We start from the raw sequence: 18329 nt of genomic DNA, 5'->3' as shown, positions 1-18329 counted from the left end.
TCCGGTTTTTATGACGGTTAAATACGCAAAGACACTCCTTTTTTCAGTTTACGATGAGCTGAGGTCTTACCACCGCGCTAAAACTGCCTACACAGGAAGGTCCGTTGCATCGCTGTGGTTTCTAACTCCGCCTTCACTGACGCAACTATACCTGACGCTATTCACGATCACTATTGTACACACATAGTGCATGAGACTGGTGCAATTTTCCTACCACATCCATTGGCAAAATCGATATGATAGTTTTGCTGCTGGCAGTACAGTACATGTTACGCTACAGAGTACTCTAGATAAAAATACAGATCTCTCTGAATTAAAGAATTAATTTCCCTGTGGCTCTTTTCTCATCGCCTTTTTGGAGTCGTTTAAATCCTTTTAAGCAATAATAATACAGTAAATCGCGCATGTCGGAGAGTGGTACTGCGAAAACTCTTACTGTTACAATACCAAAGGTCACGATGGCATTAGCACAAATTCTTTACCTGCGCACTGCGAGTCGATGCGCATTCCTATGCCGTGGTGCAGCAAGATTATTAAGTGAACGTGTGAAGTTTTCAATTTCTGTTGTTTTACATATATCGCGCAAACAAATCTGATCGACTACTGCGATAAGGAAATACGCGGCCGTCCTCCGAACATAAAATTGTTTGATATACTGTCACTATTCTGACTTACCCACTGCAGAAGGTGACTGCAAATTAATATCTTTCCGGCACGCTAAGCGAGCTTTAATCAGTAAAATATTGATTACAAGACATCGGTAATACGCGTAGATTTTAGCACCAGAGACCTGTTTGATTTATTGATCTCGGTTCTTTGACGCAGATGCTACCATTATCGTATTAACTAGTCCAAAGGCGAAATTAATCACTCTATGCTTTTCCTGTAAAGAGTGGCACCGGATTCCAGCGCTATTTTGAGAGCACGCACAATCCAAGGCAGTTACATCTGCCAAAGTTAATCCTTATAAAGGTTCTATCGGCTAAAAGATTAATAAAGTCATGAAATCATCAAAGGGAATTTCACAGTTGTTCGCATTTCTTTATTAGTACAATTTTTCAATTATTGCAGTTAGACGTGTAATTATGGTGTACCATCGATGAGGGAGATCAAATTATTACTTCATGAAAAACGAGGTTATAAGCATTCTGTTAGTAAAAACAATCATCATGATCGATATGTGAAGACAAGGCATTATCGATTACTGCTAATAAGTATCTTTCATGTGAGAAATACGTAATTAATATAGTTATAAACGATCGCCGATTCAATAAGACCTATTAGTGATTTCCAGCTGTGCTCGATGCAGTGATGCTCAGTTGCTCATCGCTATTCGATGACTTCCGGTGAGCCGTTGACGACGGTCATAGACACCGTATATGACGAAATTGTACGTTCATCATCAAAAGTAATACTGTAAGTGCATACATACTCTTATGAATACAGTGTGTGGCATACAATAATTAGTTATTTTCAGCGAAAATTATTTCTAGCTTTGAATATTGTATTAGCAAGTTTTACTAGCTGTAGGCGTAGAGAATTAATACGTAATGCAGAATTAGATAGATCATAGATCAAGACATGATGTCCGTCCACCATGGCTGACTATTGGTTGGAGTTCCCGTATATGTTTCCTTGTGGAATTGGAGAATATTGTGTAGGAGTTTCCAATAAATCCAGGCTCCGTACGCGGTTAGCAGTAACATGAGCGCCAACAGCTGCAACGGCTCCGGAACAAGCAGCTGTACCAGCGGATAGGGCAGAAAGATCCAGCACATGAAGCGCTTAATCAAGACCACCAGGATTGCGACGATGCCGGCGCTCCAGGAACACGCACAGTCATGGTGCTTTCCTGGACCATCCGACGTATTCTCCACTGGGACAACGGTGAATGTCGCGAAACACTCCCCATCCAGGTCGAGATGAAAATCGTCGTCGTCACTGCCCACCGCTTCCAATAACTTTGCGCCTGAACCAGCCTCGCTTCCACCCGGTGTGGATGCACTGCATGCAAGCAAACAATTCAGAACGATAGCAGGTTATTTCCATCTTAGACTTTCACTTAAAACGCTGCTAATATTAATGATTGAACGTTTTTATATATGCAAAGCGTTCGTTTTGTGATAAACAGTGCGACACATGGTGCAATGTATGGCAAACGCTGGTGCAATGAATGGCAAACAATTAAACAAAATTACGGAAACCATGTTTTACGAGTATATGGATAATGAATGTACTGTATCCGCTCGCACATCTTGAACCACAGAGTTTGTGTACAGGAAAAACACGCATTCAATATACACACTCTAACCGGGCAAAATGCACGACTACGAAATATTGCTCATTTGGTTTCAAGATGAACAGTTCTTCTTGTGAATTTGTCCAATAAACCAAGAATTTTCATTTAAATGGCAGTTCACTCTGGAAAAAAGGTTCTGCAGCTGAAAGCTCGAATTGTTCTGTGGCTCATCGCCATCAAGAATGTTAACGCTGAACGTACCCATCCCCCCTCCAGGGGTACCCCAAAACCACAACAAATCAGTTTGTAACTCGTGCTTACGGCAAAGCTGTATGTTAATGGCTGCTATCGAGCATAAACAAGTTTAAAATTGTTAGAGCTCCAATTGTTTTTAATATTCAAGAAGTTCTCCAGACCAGATTTTGCAAAGACATCAGAAATTTATCAAATCGCGAATCGCGCGTTTGGCCCGGTTAGAGTGTGTATATTGAATGCGCGTTTTTCCCGTACACACACTCTGTGGTTCAAGATGTGCGAGCGGATACAGTATGTAGTCTATTGCAATTCTACATATAAAAGTATGTTTAGAAATCATGAAGTCGTTTAGCCGCCAGGCATTCTAGCAATTGAACGATCTGAAGGAAAGGCATGATTGCCCTTCATTTATTGTACTTCTAAAAAACTCAAGTGGAGTAAGAACAAGTAAAAACTCCAGTGGAGTGGAGTGTCAGTAACGGATGCTTTACTGTATCCGCTCGCACATCTTGAACCACAGAGTTTGTGTACAGGAAAAACACGCATTCAATATACACACTCTAACCGGGCAAAATGCACGACTACGAAATATTGCTCATTTGGTTTCAAGATGAACAGTTCTTCTTGTGAATTTGTCCAATAAACCAAGAATTTTCATTTAAATGGCAGTTCACTCTGGAAAAAAGGTTCTGCAGCTGAAAGCTCGAATTGTTCTGTGGCTCATCGCCATCAAGAATGTTAACGCTGAACGTACCCATCCCTCCAGGGGTACCCCAAAACCACAACAAATCAGTTTGTAACTCGTGCTTACGGCAAAGCTGTATGTTAATGGCTGCTATCGAGCATAAACAAGTTTAAAATTGTTAGAGCTCCAATTGTTTTTAATATTCAAGAAGTTCTCCAGACCAGATTTTGCAAAGACATCAGAAATTTATCAAATCGCGAATCGCGCGTTTGGCCCGGTTAGAGTGTGTATATTGAATGCGCGTTTTTCCCGTACACACACTCTGTGGTTCAAGATGTGCGAGCGGATACAGTACATACCTGCTGTGATCTTCTCCCGCATCACACCGCATGTAGGGCCATAACACAATCGACATAATGCTGAAAATGATTATCAATGGTATAGCATTCAGAAGAAACTGCGACCGGATCCACTCTCGAAGGAACCCGGATGACAGTGATGAATAATCGGTGGAGAACAGAGACAGCAGTGCTGGATGGCGGGTCCTCCACTGCGGATACCCCAAATCCATCCAGTGTGACAGGATTGCCTGGGGATATTCCATGCCCTGAAACCCATACGATACTAACATAAGTAACATTCATGTTACCTCCATCACTGTGATCGGGAAAGCCTGCAACTCGCTGTGTTTTTCCAAGCGGTACCCGTGATGGTATTTGCAGCACAATGCACAAAATGTGAAACCAAACCGTTTACTTTTCTGCATCGCTATTGTTTATGAACTTTCTGAAGGCAAATAGTTTGTATACATCGGTTTAAACACCGTCTGTTTGTGTGTGCAAGGTCGCTTTAGATTTTTTCGGTGAAATAAAATTCCGAATGTTTTAAACGCACAGAGGTGCGCTAGGAGCCTAGTTATGAATCGATCCTCTTCAAAATTTTCTGGAAAACGCACGTCAGCATGAAAAGTGTGTTGTAGCACCAAGCGAAAGCGAAAGCTTCCGTTGAGGTGCGCGAATTTATTACAATGTAACGGCACACTTTCCTTAAAGGAGATATGCCGGCGCGTGGCCCGACTGGATGATTTGATGATAAAACCGCCATGTATTGTACTCTGTATGTGCATGCAACATAAAAAAATAACTGCAAATTGTAAACAGTTCATCGATGGGAAGTTTTGCGCATTTCTTAAGCACTTTTCTCCATTGCTGTTTGGCACTCTGCCGCCAAATATTAGAACTGTTTTGGTTAACTTTAGAATTTTAGAAAAACGCCAGAATCTTGATTGCCTTTAAAAAAGATCTGCAGATTATGTTTGTTTATGTGCAAAATCCGACGACAGCCAGTCTGTAATAAGAACTTTACTACATCCTGTGTTTCAACCTTTTGAAATGCGGACTAATGAATGTGATCGTTTAAGAAAACTGACAAAATGAAGACTGAATTGGACGGGGCGGTCGAGTAAGCGTTATTACCGTTCTGTAATTAACACAGTACGTTCCACCGGCTCCGGTGCCGGCATAAGCTGAATAGTATCGTTTCCACGACTTCCATGCATGTCCGAGGCTATCAGCCGAAGGAAGGGCGAATTTCACTGGCACGGTATTAATCAAAACAGCAAATAACCATATTGATGAAGTTGCGAATTTAATTGGCAGTACGTAAAACCGAGAACATTCTGGGAATAGGGCTGTGTGCTTGGCTTTGTCACCGGAACTCTCTCGATCGCTAAAGCATCCACCACTACCGGCGTGCCACACATCCGCCTGTACACACAAAAAACCCGTATTATTTTTTTTCACTTTTAATAGGCAATAGCCGTCAAAGTAACAAGAAGTGCAAGCGCAGGCACACTACGTTACTGTTAAAATTTTAAACATTGAAAAAACAACCAAAATCTCTATCCACCCGTGGGTTAAATGGTAGCGTACTTAACACAGCCGTAGCGTTTCCCTTAATAACAGCCAAACTGAAACGTTGTTTAAGAAAAGCAGTAGTAGAACGCCCAGTCAGGTCACGAATTTTTCGGCCCATAAAGTGCAAAAATTCGCTTAAAGCTGGACCGAAAACGCCAAACGTTTCAACCACTAAAGGATACTATTAAATGAATAATATTATTATTATTACCCGTATTATTAAATGAATAATAAATGCGCTCAATACGATATATACCGTTTATCAGTGGCCTACGGTTATAATAAATAAATATCACGCCAGCAATGTTTATTTTATCCATTGTTTTGTACTGCATGTATATTAACATGTATATTAAATGTATATTACTGCATGTATATTATATGTATATTAACAAATATACCATTTTTCACTGTCTTCGTTAAGCATGGACGTTAAAATACCGCATTTAGGGAAATTTCAGGCTACTCACATAACCCAGTCTTGCCAGAAGGTTGTCCAGATCGGTCTGTACTTCGGGATCGACGCGCGTGTTCCGCCACTCAGGAAAGAAGCGTGTGCCAAACTTCAGGGTAATGTGCAACGAAAACCACATAACGATCAGGGCTTCCGCCATGATCTCCTGGTAAGCCCACACCCGATCGCGGTCGAGGATGGATCCAACGGTCTTCGGATATTTGCCCATTATTGTCACCGGCCGTCAACCAATTCTCTACAGCTTGAAAAGTCTCTGTGTGGTACTACTGTAGTAGGAAGGCGTTTATTTCGGCGTCCCAAAACGGGACAGGCTGATTTACAACGGTTCACGCAGAGAGGTTACTGGCACAGAAATTAGTGAGCATCATCGCAGAACCTTACTCACCGGTATTTCTACTGAATTATATTGCTGGCTGATTCTGATTTCCTTTACCCACGTCAGGTCCTTTCATTTGCTCGCAGCTCCCACACGTTGGCGTGACCTATACAGCTCCCGTTTTATCCTGGAAACTAATACGACGCTTCGTACATTGTGCCGGCAACAGCAAGCGCCGCGGGAAGCAGAACGTGGGCGCATTGCAGTAATTAATAGGCACCCGACGAGAGATTAACTATTAATCAAATTACCAACGAAAGTGGATCAAAGCTCTTAAAATCCTTACGCCGGATTAAGGTAGCTATTCTCCAGCGGCCCGTGGTGCACTGTTTAATGTCACGATATACATAGTAAGACATATTTGCCTGTTTTTGAGTTGTTGCGTAATACGAAACAATTTTTAGGGAGTAAAACAAGCGTTGCGTACAGTGATAATGTACTTGGTTTCCACCTTTCCATAACCACGTGTCCGTAATGCAACAGCTTTTCGTCCGTGATTAATTCGATATATTAGTTATACTGTGCATCGCACAAACACCTAGGCCTGTTTTTCAACGGTTTATTTCGTTCTTGACCAGTCGTCAACTTGATGACCATCCCAGTGTTGCGCAGTGTAAACTTTTTGAAACATCACGCTTAATTAAACGTGATGTTTCAAAAAGTTAATTGCGTGAAGCCCTTATAAGGGCTTCACGCTGTTAACATCACGCTATTTTCATATGACTTTGTACAAATTCTGGCGCGTTCCTCCCATTTCCTAATAAGCACGATGCATTTTGATATACTTTAACCCCACGTGACCTCGGTTCATGAAAATTTTCAAAATACATAAATTGTTTGCTTATTGTAAATTTAGGTTCGTGACCCATTAATGTTATGATCGAAATCGATCATAGGAATTTGAACCTTGATAAAAACGGTGATTAAACATCAGGTGCATGAAGTTACAGCAAAAACCACTCAACAGAAAGTAAATACATAGAAACACGATAGTCATCAGTTAAGCAATCAGTATTTTCTCAGAAATATTCAACATTCAGATAAAGATTTGCACTCCTTCCGATACCGGACTGTGATGAGTTTATGGTTTATTGAGTCACTTTACTCATTGATTTCCCGCGTCTTTGACGCACATGCTAACATTATCAGAGCACGAGCCCATTTTGTGCGATGCAGGGAACGTGATGCGTTAACGTGATATGCTTCTTCGAAACTGTATTCACAGTATCCCAGCGCAACCTCATAATATCATGTACGTGCAGATATTCTTTATGTCTTCTCACAGTTTCCCCACCCCCTCACTATTTTTCTGCCGTATCCCACCGCACCTCCATGTATTCTCAAACTTGTTCCACTAAGAAAGCCACTAAGAAAATTAACAAGTCATGGATGACGACAGATGCAATAGAAATAGGGTGGCATGCTAAGGTCACATATACATATACGTATACTCGTATATGGCCACCAGTGCTGAGTATAACAGGATATGTGCATTAAGCCGATGGAGAACACAAAAATAACACATTTGAGGATACGGTAGGGTACTGTGGTTTGGAAGGGAATATTAAAGTATGCCAACATCGCTTGATGTCATGAACATAAGCCGGAACTTAAATAAATTTGTTTTTCCGTTTATGTTACAGCAGCTTAAACTATTACATCTTGTATCCACCATGAATCTCTTACGGATATCTTGGGTTTCCTAGTATTTTTTTAATGTTTAAATTTTAACTTTCACGTAGTGTACCGGCGCTTGCGATCATTGTTATCTTGGCGGCTATTGCCCAATAAAACTATATTTTTTCTTATGTTTTCCTTTTTTCTTTTTTTTATTATTTAGGTTTCTTTACGGAACACATGGTGGGTACATAGAGGATGTTGCAGAGATGCGGCAATGATACAAAAGACACTGTATCATTAGTAAGACACCTGCACAACATACATACAAGAAACACTTCTATGCTTTTCTTTATTAGTCTGATTGTTTTATTGTATAAATGTATAATTATTCGTGCAATAATGTAATTGTGATTTTAAATCAATTAGGGAGATCCAATATTTTATGAAAGACTATAAACATTCCATCAGTGAAAAAAATCATCATAATGTTTAGATAAATACGAGAGGTTATTGATTGCTGTTACCTACAATCTATAGATTCTTTAAAATGGGAAACATCCTAACGAAAACGAACGCTGCGGCCGATTCACTGATATTAGCGCTCTCCAGTTATGCTGATACCGATATTTGGTGACCTTCGGTGGGCCGTTTCCGGCGGTTTGGTACCATGCATCCGGGTCGCTTCCCTTAAAACTCATACCAGGTAAAACTACGAAATCATACGACTGTGTTTATTATCGAAAGCCACTGAGGGATAACAAGCTAGGTAAATCCACGGTCAGCGAGTTGCCGCCGGGGTTTTATCAAGATTACGTTTCGATGTTCAATTACGTGTTGATCATCATTTCACGCTGATAACATGTCGGGAAAACTATTCTCCAGTCAAAATGATCAGAAAATATTGATCACGAAAATGTCGTTCAATGATCAACTTATCCGGTAAGCATTTTGTCGGTCAAAAAAGGTGAAACCGTTTCCGGTATTTTACACAAGATTTACATCAGCCCAGGGCCCGCGCAAACATCTGACAAGGACCCTTGTCAACTGCGCCTGGCGGTGGAATCAGCATCTGTTGTTCCTGGCGAATCTGGCGCACGTCAACAGCGAATTTCCAAATGATCCATGTTGAATAGATGGTCAGCAGCAGGAGCAGGGCCCACAGTTGTAGCGATTCCGGAACGAATAGTTGCACCAGCGGATATGGAAGATTGATCCAGCATAAACTTTGACGGGCCATAATCACCATTAACGCTACCACAAGGACCGATGGAGCGCAAAAGCAGCGAAGCTGGTGCGACGAGTCGTCCACAGTGTTGTCCATGGTGATAGCGGTGCTGTTGTCGCCCGCTTGAGAATCCCCATCGGCCGTAGCAATACAACCGTCTCCAGAGGTTTCGTCGGGTTGTTCGGCTTGATCGTCGGCCTCCGTTGGGACCGGAGTGCTGCATAAAAAAGATTAATCATTATTAATTAACAACTTGATTCCGCGAGCCGCGAAGTCATAACCCATTATATTTAGGTCCACAATTATTTCTTTCCGTCATATATTATGCTTAAGCCGCGCTAGTTGGTTATCCCGAAGAACCCTTCAGGGATAACCAGGTGCCGTACGGCAATCAAAAACCGCCGCGTATCTGCTGATCTTTAGATAGGGGCGCCTTGTGGCGAAGCTAAGTATTTTTAAAAGTGCCTAAAGTTACAAAATATGCGTATTTTAATATACCGGGTGGCTGAACAAAATGGCGGGCTCCGTTTTTTGTCGGTTTCTTGCAAACCGCATGCCCCCCCGTAAACAGCTTAGACTGGTTTGATAGACAATTTTATTGGTTACTAAACCCAATAAAACATTTTTCAAAAAATTTAGCGGTGCTCGTATTAGATGGCGCCAACCGAAGTCGGGTCGAAATATATTCTGGCCAGCTCGCAAAACTTAAAATCTCGTGGCGTTTTTTTCCTGCATGGACTTTTCGCACACTTTTAACTGTTTCGTTTAGAGAAACACATCTTTTTTCAATATTAAAAAAGTTTTAGATATGCTGCATGTGCTGGACGAGTTATACGCCAGCGTACTTTTTGATTTTCCCAAAAAATGTCAATTTTTCATTTTATTTTTATGGGTATATTTTGTTAAAATTTTTGGCTGCATGACAGGTTGTTGCAAAAAATGCCGGTTTAAATTTTATATGTGGCTAACACATTGCCCTTGCGGAAATCAGATTGAACCAGATGAGCTGTCAAAACACTGGACAGATATCTGCTTTCAAAAATCCTCCTTGTGGATTTCACGATAACTGCGGGTGCGGGTACTCGGTTATTCCTTGTATTGGCCAAACACGGTTGCCAGGATATTACAGTACCCTGCAGTAAAAAAACTAGAAACAACCCCTCTACCCAAAATAGTAACGCGAGCCACATTAATTTCCTTAACTGAACAGCAGCAATTTTTGTTTAGAAATGGGTAAATTCAGAATTTCGTTTCCTGGCCAACCGTCAATCCCACCCATCTTTAGAAAACAATTCATAAAAAATTCAAACCTGTTTACAATGTCGGTTTATTTTAATTGTTGCATGCAGTAAAGATTGCTCTTTCGAATGACACTAGAACGATGTCAGTCAAGCATCTGACAGACCAGCGGCACTCTGGTAAAGCAGACCGCCATTTTGTTCGGCCACCCGGTACTACACGGATGGTACACACCGGTCCCCAACCCGACCAGCACGCAAATAGCGCTTGTAAACCCAACGAATAACCCGGATAAGCAAGTATATCAACGGTGCCAACGCGATGTTTGACAGTAACTCAATCCAGCCTCGGAGGAACATATCCGTGTGAGGAGAAAAGGTGGACGCGAGCAGGGACAGCAAGGCCGGTTGGGTGGTATTCCAGCGCGTGTATCCCACATCCACCCAGTACGATAAAATAGCCTGGGAGTATTCTAGACCCTGTCGAGGAAGGCACGTAACAGTTTACGATGACACTGACCACTACTTTTGCACGCTCGATGGCCCAGAAAATGCTCTACTTGCAAAACTGGGCATGCATGATGTGATGTATGATGTACCATAAAAAAAGCGGTACGTACGTATAAACAAACGTTTAAACAAACGGATTCACTATTGTTCGAGCGTTTCTTACCGTTTCAATTTGATCGCAGGAACGGTTATAATTAAAATCATAGCGATCCCAAAATTCTGAGGTACGGGCGGTTAGGTTAGTCGACGGAATGTACTCTTGGATTGCGACGATATTACTATAAGTACATTCAAACACAACGCACCAAATGCACCAAATTTCAAGTTTAATGCGGGCTGACTAAGAAATTTCCGCTCTTCCATCTGTTCTTTTGGTGTTAATTTGCGGGATTTCCGAGGCTTGCCGCTGGAAGCGGAACGCTTTGAACCTCAGATAATTCCAGAACCAGTGCAGCACCACACATTCCCCTGTATACACGAACAGATTCAAACATCGACTAGGTGCGACGGCCGAGCAAAATTAATTCTTCACTGTTTACCCATTCCACATTAGCCATTCGGTACACATAATGCACTTCAAGCGAATGCCGAACGAAGCATCTTCAGCGAATTTACTGTACGGTACATTAATTGATTTATGCCAACCTGAATGTTTTGTTAATGCAGCTGAAGTAAGTCTCCTTCATCCACCAACCCCAAATGCGTCCGGTACAGTGAATACTCAGGATGTACACCCATAAAACACAACAAGGAAACACGGCCTCCTGTCCGACATTGTGAATGGTCAATACGGCAGCGGCGCCGCACAGAACTACAACAGGCAAGGCCCACAACGCCAACCAGACGAAAAAGCCGACAAACACGAGAACCGTTAAAACCGCCGTAAGCCCCGCGAACCCGATGGTCAGTAGAAACATTTTTATATTGGACTTCTCGGTCGGGTCTCTGCGCTGGTCACGGATAAAGAAGGCGCGAATGTGCTCACAGCAGTGTGTGTGCTGATTCCATACCGAATACTGCCAGCACCGGTTAACGAATAATGAGAAGCCTACGGAGATCGTCAGGACAGCCGTGGTACAGACGGTGGCAACAGCGCCGGCGTACCCCAAATGACTGCGTGTGTCGCTAACAGCGGCGACTTCCATAATATCGCTGTGATTACCGGTGTCGGTGATAGTCGTCGTCCATGCCGCCACAATATTGTCCCACACACATCCGTTAATGTTCTGTCCCAAGAAATGAAGCGGTTATTTGTTAACTGCGAAGATGATGGAGATCTCAAATTGGGAAGAAAATACTCGCATTAAACAACGTAATTTTTCTATTCGAACTTCTAAAAAAACATTTTATGATTTATGTTATCTGATCAATGTAGGTAAATACTGTATATGTGTAATGTCTACGGTCTAATACTTTATTAGAAGTACAAATTACCGTTTCGTAATAGTGCAAAGAGTCAACTGAATACACTAACGTAGTAACCGCGGCTTTACATATCCGGTTGCTACGTAGATAAGGTCACAACAATAACAGCAATAATCACGAGATATCCGTACGTACTTCCGGCCGTACGTCATACAGTACAATATGGAATATGGATTATATATATAATGGATATATAAATGCACACGGATATTCTTAAGCAATTTCTGAAAAATTCTGGAAAAAATGTGACGATTTCTGTTCTTAGCTGCGAAACGGGTAAGTATACGCGACCAAGCAAACGTTCCTTTTTTAAAATACGACTCATTAAAACCTTCTTTTTAATTCGTGAATTTAAACCTGTACAAGTATCTGAGCAATTTTGATTTCTTCGCTATTTTTGGAACAATAATAAAGACACAGGCTTTGACTCAAGACTCGCGTTATTGTACACAAGTACTCACATATCCCAGCCGTAGTCATAGGCGAATTTAACTCGCTTGGGCGGGAGGGGCACTGAGAACCCAAGAACCCCAAAGATAGCAAGATAACTCACTGCAAAACTTATAAAAAATTTTATATAAAGTACGAATCGAATCAAAATTGTTGGTACAGCAAGATGTCAAGTAAAAAATTACATGATAGCGGACATTTCCGCGCGGAGCGCGAAGCTGACGAACGTTTTCACTGCAGAAATTATTAGAAATTTTATAAAAAATAGCAGAATTAATCTGAATAATTTTCAGCGGAAGTCAAAAGGCAAAAGGCATTGCGATATTTTATGTACAGAGTTCAGAAAACCAGTGAATTTTCGCGCGAAGCCGGCGTACGATTTCATCGCAGAAACTGCTAGAAATTATATAAAAATTTGTAAAAATAAGTCAGTTACAGATACGTCATTGGAATTTTTCTGCAGCGGATGTTAAACGGAACAACAGCAATGCAATATGATTTACAAAGTTGAGAAAAACAGTAAATTTTCGCGCGGAGCGCGAAGCCGATGCACGCTTTTACACCTGAGAATGCAAGAAATTCGATAAAAAATAGTAAAATATTACGAGTTTCTAATAAAACTCCTTTAGAAACATGGTTTATTAATAAAAGAATAAGATGTATTCCCAGATAATGTGCGCTTCGTGGAAGACCGTGAACTGTACAACCAAATTTTGCGCAGTGATTGTGAGTTACATTCGGTAAAGTGCAAAACAGAGGCACTTTCGCGCGGAGCGCGAAGCTAACAAAAGGTTTGACTGAAAATTCGCTAGAAATTCAATAAAAAATAGCATTTTCTGCAGTTTTTCCCAAAGCCGGTAAATTTTTTCAAGCAATAGTCCCCCCTTTACTTTTTTGAAATACCCACTTTTCCGAAGATTTCGGAGGGGGCACGTGCCCCCGTGCCCCCTCCCAAGCCTGGCCGTAGTAGCAGAACTTCGAAACCGGTTCGTGAGTCGGGATCAACGCGACTGTTCTTCCAACTTGGGAAGAAACGTGTGCCGAACTTCAGCGCAATATGAAGGGCACACCAGAGTACAAAAAGAGCTTCCGCTATGATCTCCTGATAAGCCCGCACCCGATTGCGGTCGAGGAAATACCCAATGGTTTTTTTATACCTGGCCATTGCACAAAGCAAGCGAATAATGTAATAATGTAACCAGTAACAACCCTGGTAAACTGCGTTTAAGGACGAAGCAGCAATCAGAGCTCTGAAATTTATATACGAAAAAGATGGAGTAAAGGAACTGAACGAGCGATGAAGTGGTGTCTGCCGCAGTACAAAGAAATTCCATGCAGCATCTTGTGGATTACGTGGCGCTCTTATTTCGCCTCCGTTTCACGCACTCCACGCCACCATATGCTCACTGCGCCCACACGTGGATGAGATATCCCTCCAGGTTCCGTTCAATCAGCAGCCGTAAAAACAACCGCACCGAAGTTGTGTGTTCTCTCTTGCTATTGCACTGATAAAGGTCAGGATGGTAATAATTCAGATTGCTTGCATGTTGTTGTTTGAGGCCGCTGCGCAGATTTTAAGCTGTATTCGCGTTAAAAGTGTTAAGGCCCGAATCCGATTAACTTTGTTTTTTCTCTGCATAGGCAGTTTCGGCTCCAGGTAATGAAAAAAAAGTTCGATTTTATTTTGGCCAAATAGAATTATGAAGTTCAGAAAACTAAGTACCCATTTTAACTGTGCTTAGCAAGGACCACAAACAAATTCGCAAATATTAACGATCGACTAAAATAGATCTTACTATATTTAGTTAACTCTGGATACGATTATTTCAAAATTAAGGGCGACTGTGCCTTGAACTGCCTTCTGTACGCGCAAATGTTACCATTATTGGATAACTCAATTAATTGCATGACCGTTCTCATAATGGATGGTACTGGTGTCTTGGATATCAAAGCTGCACATCTTGCAAAACATGAGCAATCAGAGAAAGTGATCCCACAGTCACACATACGAAAATACATGTAATCCGCCCGAGCGATTTGATGGCTCGATCTCCCTACATACTCACATTAGATTTAATTTTTCGGGATGAAGCACAGCCGCTTCTTTATTCACATGTGCGTTGCACGTCTCACCGACCACTTACTTACACTTGACAACACCTTGTTTCGTCGTTTCGTTGTCTTGAAAATTCATCACGAAATAAATGTACAGAAATTACGAACATCGCTGACATCGAAATAGTGACTGAGCTTGTGATCACTGATCAGTACAAAAGAAGCGTTTTGCATTTCGAATATAAACAGACTGACAGCAATAAAGAACTCCAGACTATTTTGAATTACCGTAAAAATCTATTTATAAGCCCTGGGCTTCAAAAGTTGGAACGCCCTGCGGAGGGGCTTTAATTACGGGCATGGGCTTGTATTTTGGGGGCTATTATATTTCAAATGTGTTTTATTGGAAGCATTTGTGTGCATTTTATATAGCCCATGGGCATCTATTTCGGGGGAGCTTATAAATTTCGAACCACCATAAGGGGGGGGGCTCCAATTACGGGGAGGGCTTCTATTGTGGGGGGCCTATAATTCGATTTTTACGGTACTTGTGCCGGTATTTTTGTATGACTCGTAACTGGGGCACATTCAAACACTAGAAATGAAAAGCGTCGGTTCAATATTATCCTTTGAACAAGGAATTGCCGAGCGCGGATGGACAGGCTATCGTGTTTCATACCAAATATTTAATACATAACAGTAAATTTCTGACCGTGTTTGTAAAACTGCAATCAAAAATATATTTTTCTGTCATGCCTTAAAAGTATCGCTTCCTTGACGAATTTTCCTATTTCCATTCTGAATGGACACTACTGACAATGCACTGCAAGAGATATATTGCGCATATCAACAATATTTGGGTACTGTGCGACAGAATTCACCAATCTCCAAGAAGATTAATCTTCATCAGTTTAAATGATTTCGTTGCGATTTTGAGCCACTCGCAGCTGATTAATCTTTCTACTTTCTTTCTTAAATAGACTACAATGCTTTGCCGCCTACGTTGTAATCACGGTGTAATCGGAAATGTTATTAATTTTGTACATGTCCGTCCGCAGCATTAAATTCAGCATCATTGCTGTATACATGTCAGCAAAACTGCTCCTAGACTTGTAGATATATTTCCAATTCCACTACTAATTACTAAATACTCTGTAGTGCAGTAGCGCGAACTATGAAACTAGTTATGCATTTTTGAATTTATTGTGCAACACTGTTTTATACGCTAGTCAGAAGCAGACTTCCAAATGATCCATATTCCATAGGTGGTCATCATGAGGACCCATGCCCACAGTTGCAGGTGCTCCGGAACGAATTACTGCACCAGGGGACAAAGAAGATGATTCCAGACAAGATATCGACGATTGAGAATCGCCACGAGAGCGACGGTACCGACACACGATGCCCATATCCACAACGAGCAATGTTCATAATTACATAAAGCACATGATTTTATGACAATTCCTCAGAGGCCAGAAGGATAATCGCGTCCGGCTTGCTCTCATTGCGCTCACTGCGTACTGGACTACAGCCGAAACAGTCTACCGGGTTTTGTCTTCCCACCGACTATAGCCGCCACCATCAGTATCAGAGGGGACGTCCGCTGCACTGTTTCATGGCGGGGCGCCGGGGGGTATAGCTTTCGATAATTTTTTAACTGTTTACGACACTTTCGAGTTTTTTGCTTTGTTTATCATTTTTATTTGTTTGTACCTGAAATGCAGGGTTAAAGGTGATTTGCAGGAAAGGCCGAAAACGGTTAGAAAGCACACATTTAAATGGCACACACATTAAAATAACTTCTAAATTATTTTTTTTAAAAACTTCTAAATTATTTTTTTTAAAAACTTCCGCAAGCAGCGGAAGAAATGAGATCAACCACTGTGTAACTTGTTTTGGTCCACGCCGCTGAAAGTACTCGTACAAAAATTTTCGAAGCTCGAAGCCCAAACAAAAATGACTTAACGGAGCTGAAAATGCCGGTAGCAAAAATTCGGGCGCAACACAGTGGTGGCAGACTGGCAGTGTGACAAAAGGTAGTTAACTCCTTATATCATGAATTATCCCCGTAAATTAGTAAATTATTATTGTATACCATTTATCAGGAAGCCAAGAACAGGTAATTTGTCTGGAACCGACACTCGGTTTGTCGAGAGGAAGCAGGGTAATATGCTTAAAGAAACATCTATGTAGACTGATAAACGGCTTGTCAACAGGGCGTTGGGATATGTGCGAGATAAAGTATACGAACCTGGAACACCCCGTCAGACTCGATGATACAAGTGATAATAGCGGAATTTGATAAGTGCACAGGTACTACTTTTGCAAATAACTGTGTTCCGATTTTTCCAGTCACAAAACAATGGTTGGACAAGTCCGAAAATTGCTCCAGAACACAGTTACAGCTCACACTAGCTTGGGCAGTAACCGTACACAAAGGTCAAGGCATTACGTGTGAGAAAGCGGCAGTCCACACTGACAAGCGGGAATTTGCGTCCGGTTTCAATTATGTTGGCTTTTCATGCATGAAAACATAGAGCGGATCGGCAGTGAGCAGAACCAGTTTTTCCATTACATATGCTACAGTCGATAAAAAAGCCACCAATCAAAAGAAAAGGGAAATTCAACGCTTGACTCAACTGATTTAATTCTGGCGGGTCGAAATATTGCTTAAATACTCGTACAAATAATAAATGTAAGCAAAATACTCGATCTTAACTTTTGATGCGAAATTAATAATCAACATAACAATAACCTATGTAGGTATTCTTGTACTTGTATAAAAAACTCGGTTTCCGGCTTCGCTTCGGTCTATTAGTGCTAGCCCAAAGCGGTGCACTTCCCTAGTTTATCCTGTTTTATGACATTCTGTAGCCAAATGATTTGTATACACTGACGTGAAAACCGTTTGCTCTATGGCTCTAAGAAAATTCCAAAAAGTTTAAATGCATTCAGGAATCAGGTGTACCAAAAGTCTTATTATGGACCGATCTCTATCAAATTTTGCACGTAAACACAAACCTAAGAAATGCACATAAACACAAAGAACGTTTTTACACCGATCCACTGTTTTAACATGTTTTTCAAATTTTAAAAAGAATTTCAAAAATTGTAAAATTCATTTTAAAATTTAAAAGAAATCATGGAAGTCTGGATCGGTGCAAAAACGATCTTCGTGGCCATGTGCATTTACCTGCCAAATTTGAAAGAGATCGATCTATAATGAGACTTTTGGTTCATCTGAATGCATTTAAACTTTTTGGAATTTTCTTACAGACATAACTCCCGAACCGGATGTTGCGCGCACAAACGGTTTTCAGGCCAGTTTATACAAATCATCTGGCTACAGAATGTCATAAACCGAAACAAAAAAGTGTTTTGGATTGCGCGAAAGTGAATGTTTCCTTGTATGTACACGAATTGGTACCATGTACCGGGCCACTTCCCTTAAATCTATCCAACGGGATTATTATTGCATCGCGAGCAGCCGATGCTGATCGCGAGCAGCCGATGCTGTATTCTTTGCTGGTATACGTCTAAAAGTCACGGTGACATTGAGTTAAATTACAGTGCCAATTTTGGAAAATAAAAGTAATAATTCAACTTAAGAACAGACCTAAGAAAAAAACCTAAAAATATCACCTACGAATAGAAATAATAACTAAATTTATTTCGCTAGAGGATCTTAAATTTAATTAAATAACATCAGGCACGCCGAACGAGTTCTGAATTAATAAAATATTGGTTAAAACATTATGTATCGGTACTGCGCACATTTTTACAATGAAAACCTTGTTCATATTATTGATCTTTTTGACGCAGACACACTGCCATTATCGCATTACCCTGCCCACTGGCAA

General features: G+C 41.1%; 2 protein-coding genes across 2 annotated transcripts; both read right to left on the bottom strand.

Moving 5' to 3' along the window:
- Positions 1-1434: 1434 nt before the first annotated feature.
- On the bottom strand, positions 1435-5816 carry LOC129596328 (uncharacterized). Its single transcript, XM_055493569.1, has 4 exons — positions 5566-5816; positions 4655-4945; positions 3539-3786; positions 1435-2004 (listed from the first exon to the last, which is right to left on the bottom strand). Exons 1-4 carry the CDS (start codon positions 5776-5778, stop codon positions 1575-1577), a joined length of 1182 nt encoding a protein of 393 aa, XP_055349544.1. The 5' UTR covers positions 5779-5816; the 3' UTR covers positions 1435-1574.
- A 2616-nt stretch (positions 5817-8432) lies between these two features.
- Positions 8433-11831, bottom strand: LOC129596338 (uncharacterized). Its single transcript, XM_055493576.1, has 5 exons — positions 11185-11831; positions 10845-11007; positions 10703-10758; positions 10265-10509; positions 8433-9008 (listed from the first exon to the last, which is right to left on the bottom strand). Exons 2-5 carry the CDS (start codon positions 10900-10902, stop codon positions 8567-8569), a joined length of 801 nt encoding a protein of 266 aa, XP_055349551.1. The 5' UTR covers positions 10903-11007; positions 11185-11831; the 3' UTR covers positions 8433-8566.
- Positions 11832-18329: the final 6498 nt, after the last annotated feature.

Source organism: Paramacrobiotus metropolitanus, unplaced genomic scaffold, assembly GCF_019649055.1.
Source record: "Paramacrobiotus metropolitanus isolate TYO unplaced genomic scaffold, Prichtersi_v1.0 Parri_scaffold0000088, whole genome shotgun sequence".
NCBI classification, from domain to species: Eukaryota; Metazoa; Tardigrada; class Eutardigrada; order Parachela; family Macrobiotidae; genus Paramacrobiotus; species Paramacrobiotus metropolitanus.
This window is presented reverse-complemented; position numbering and strand designations above follow the sequence as displayed.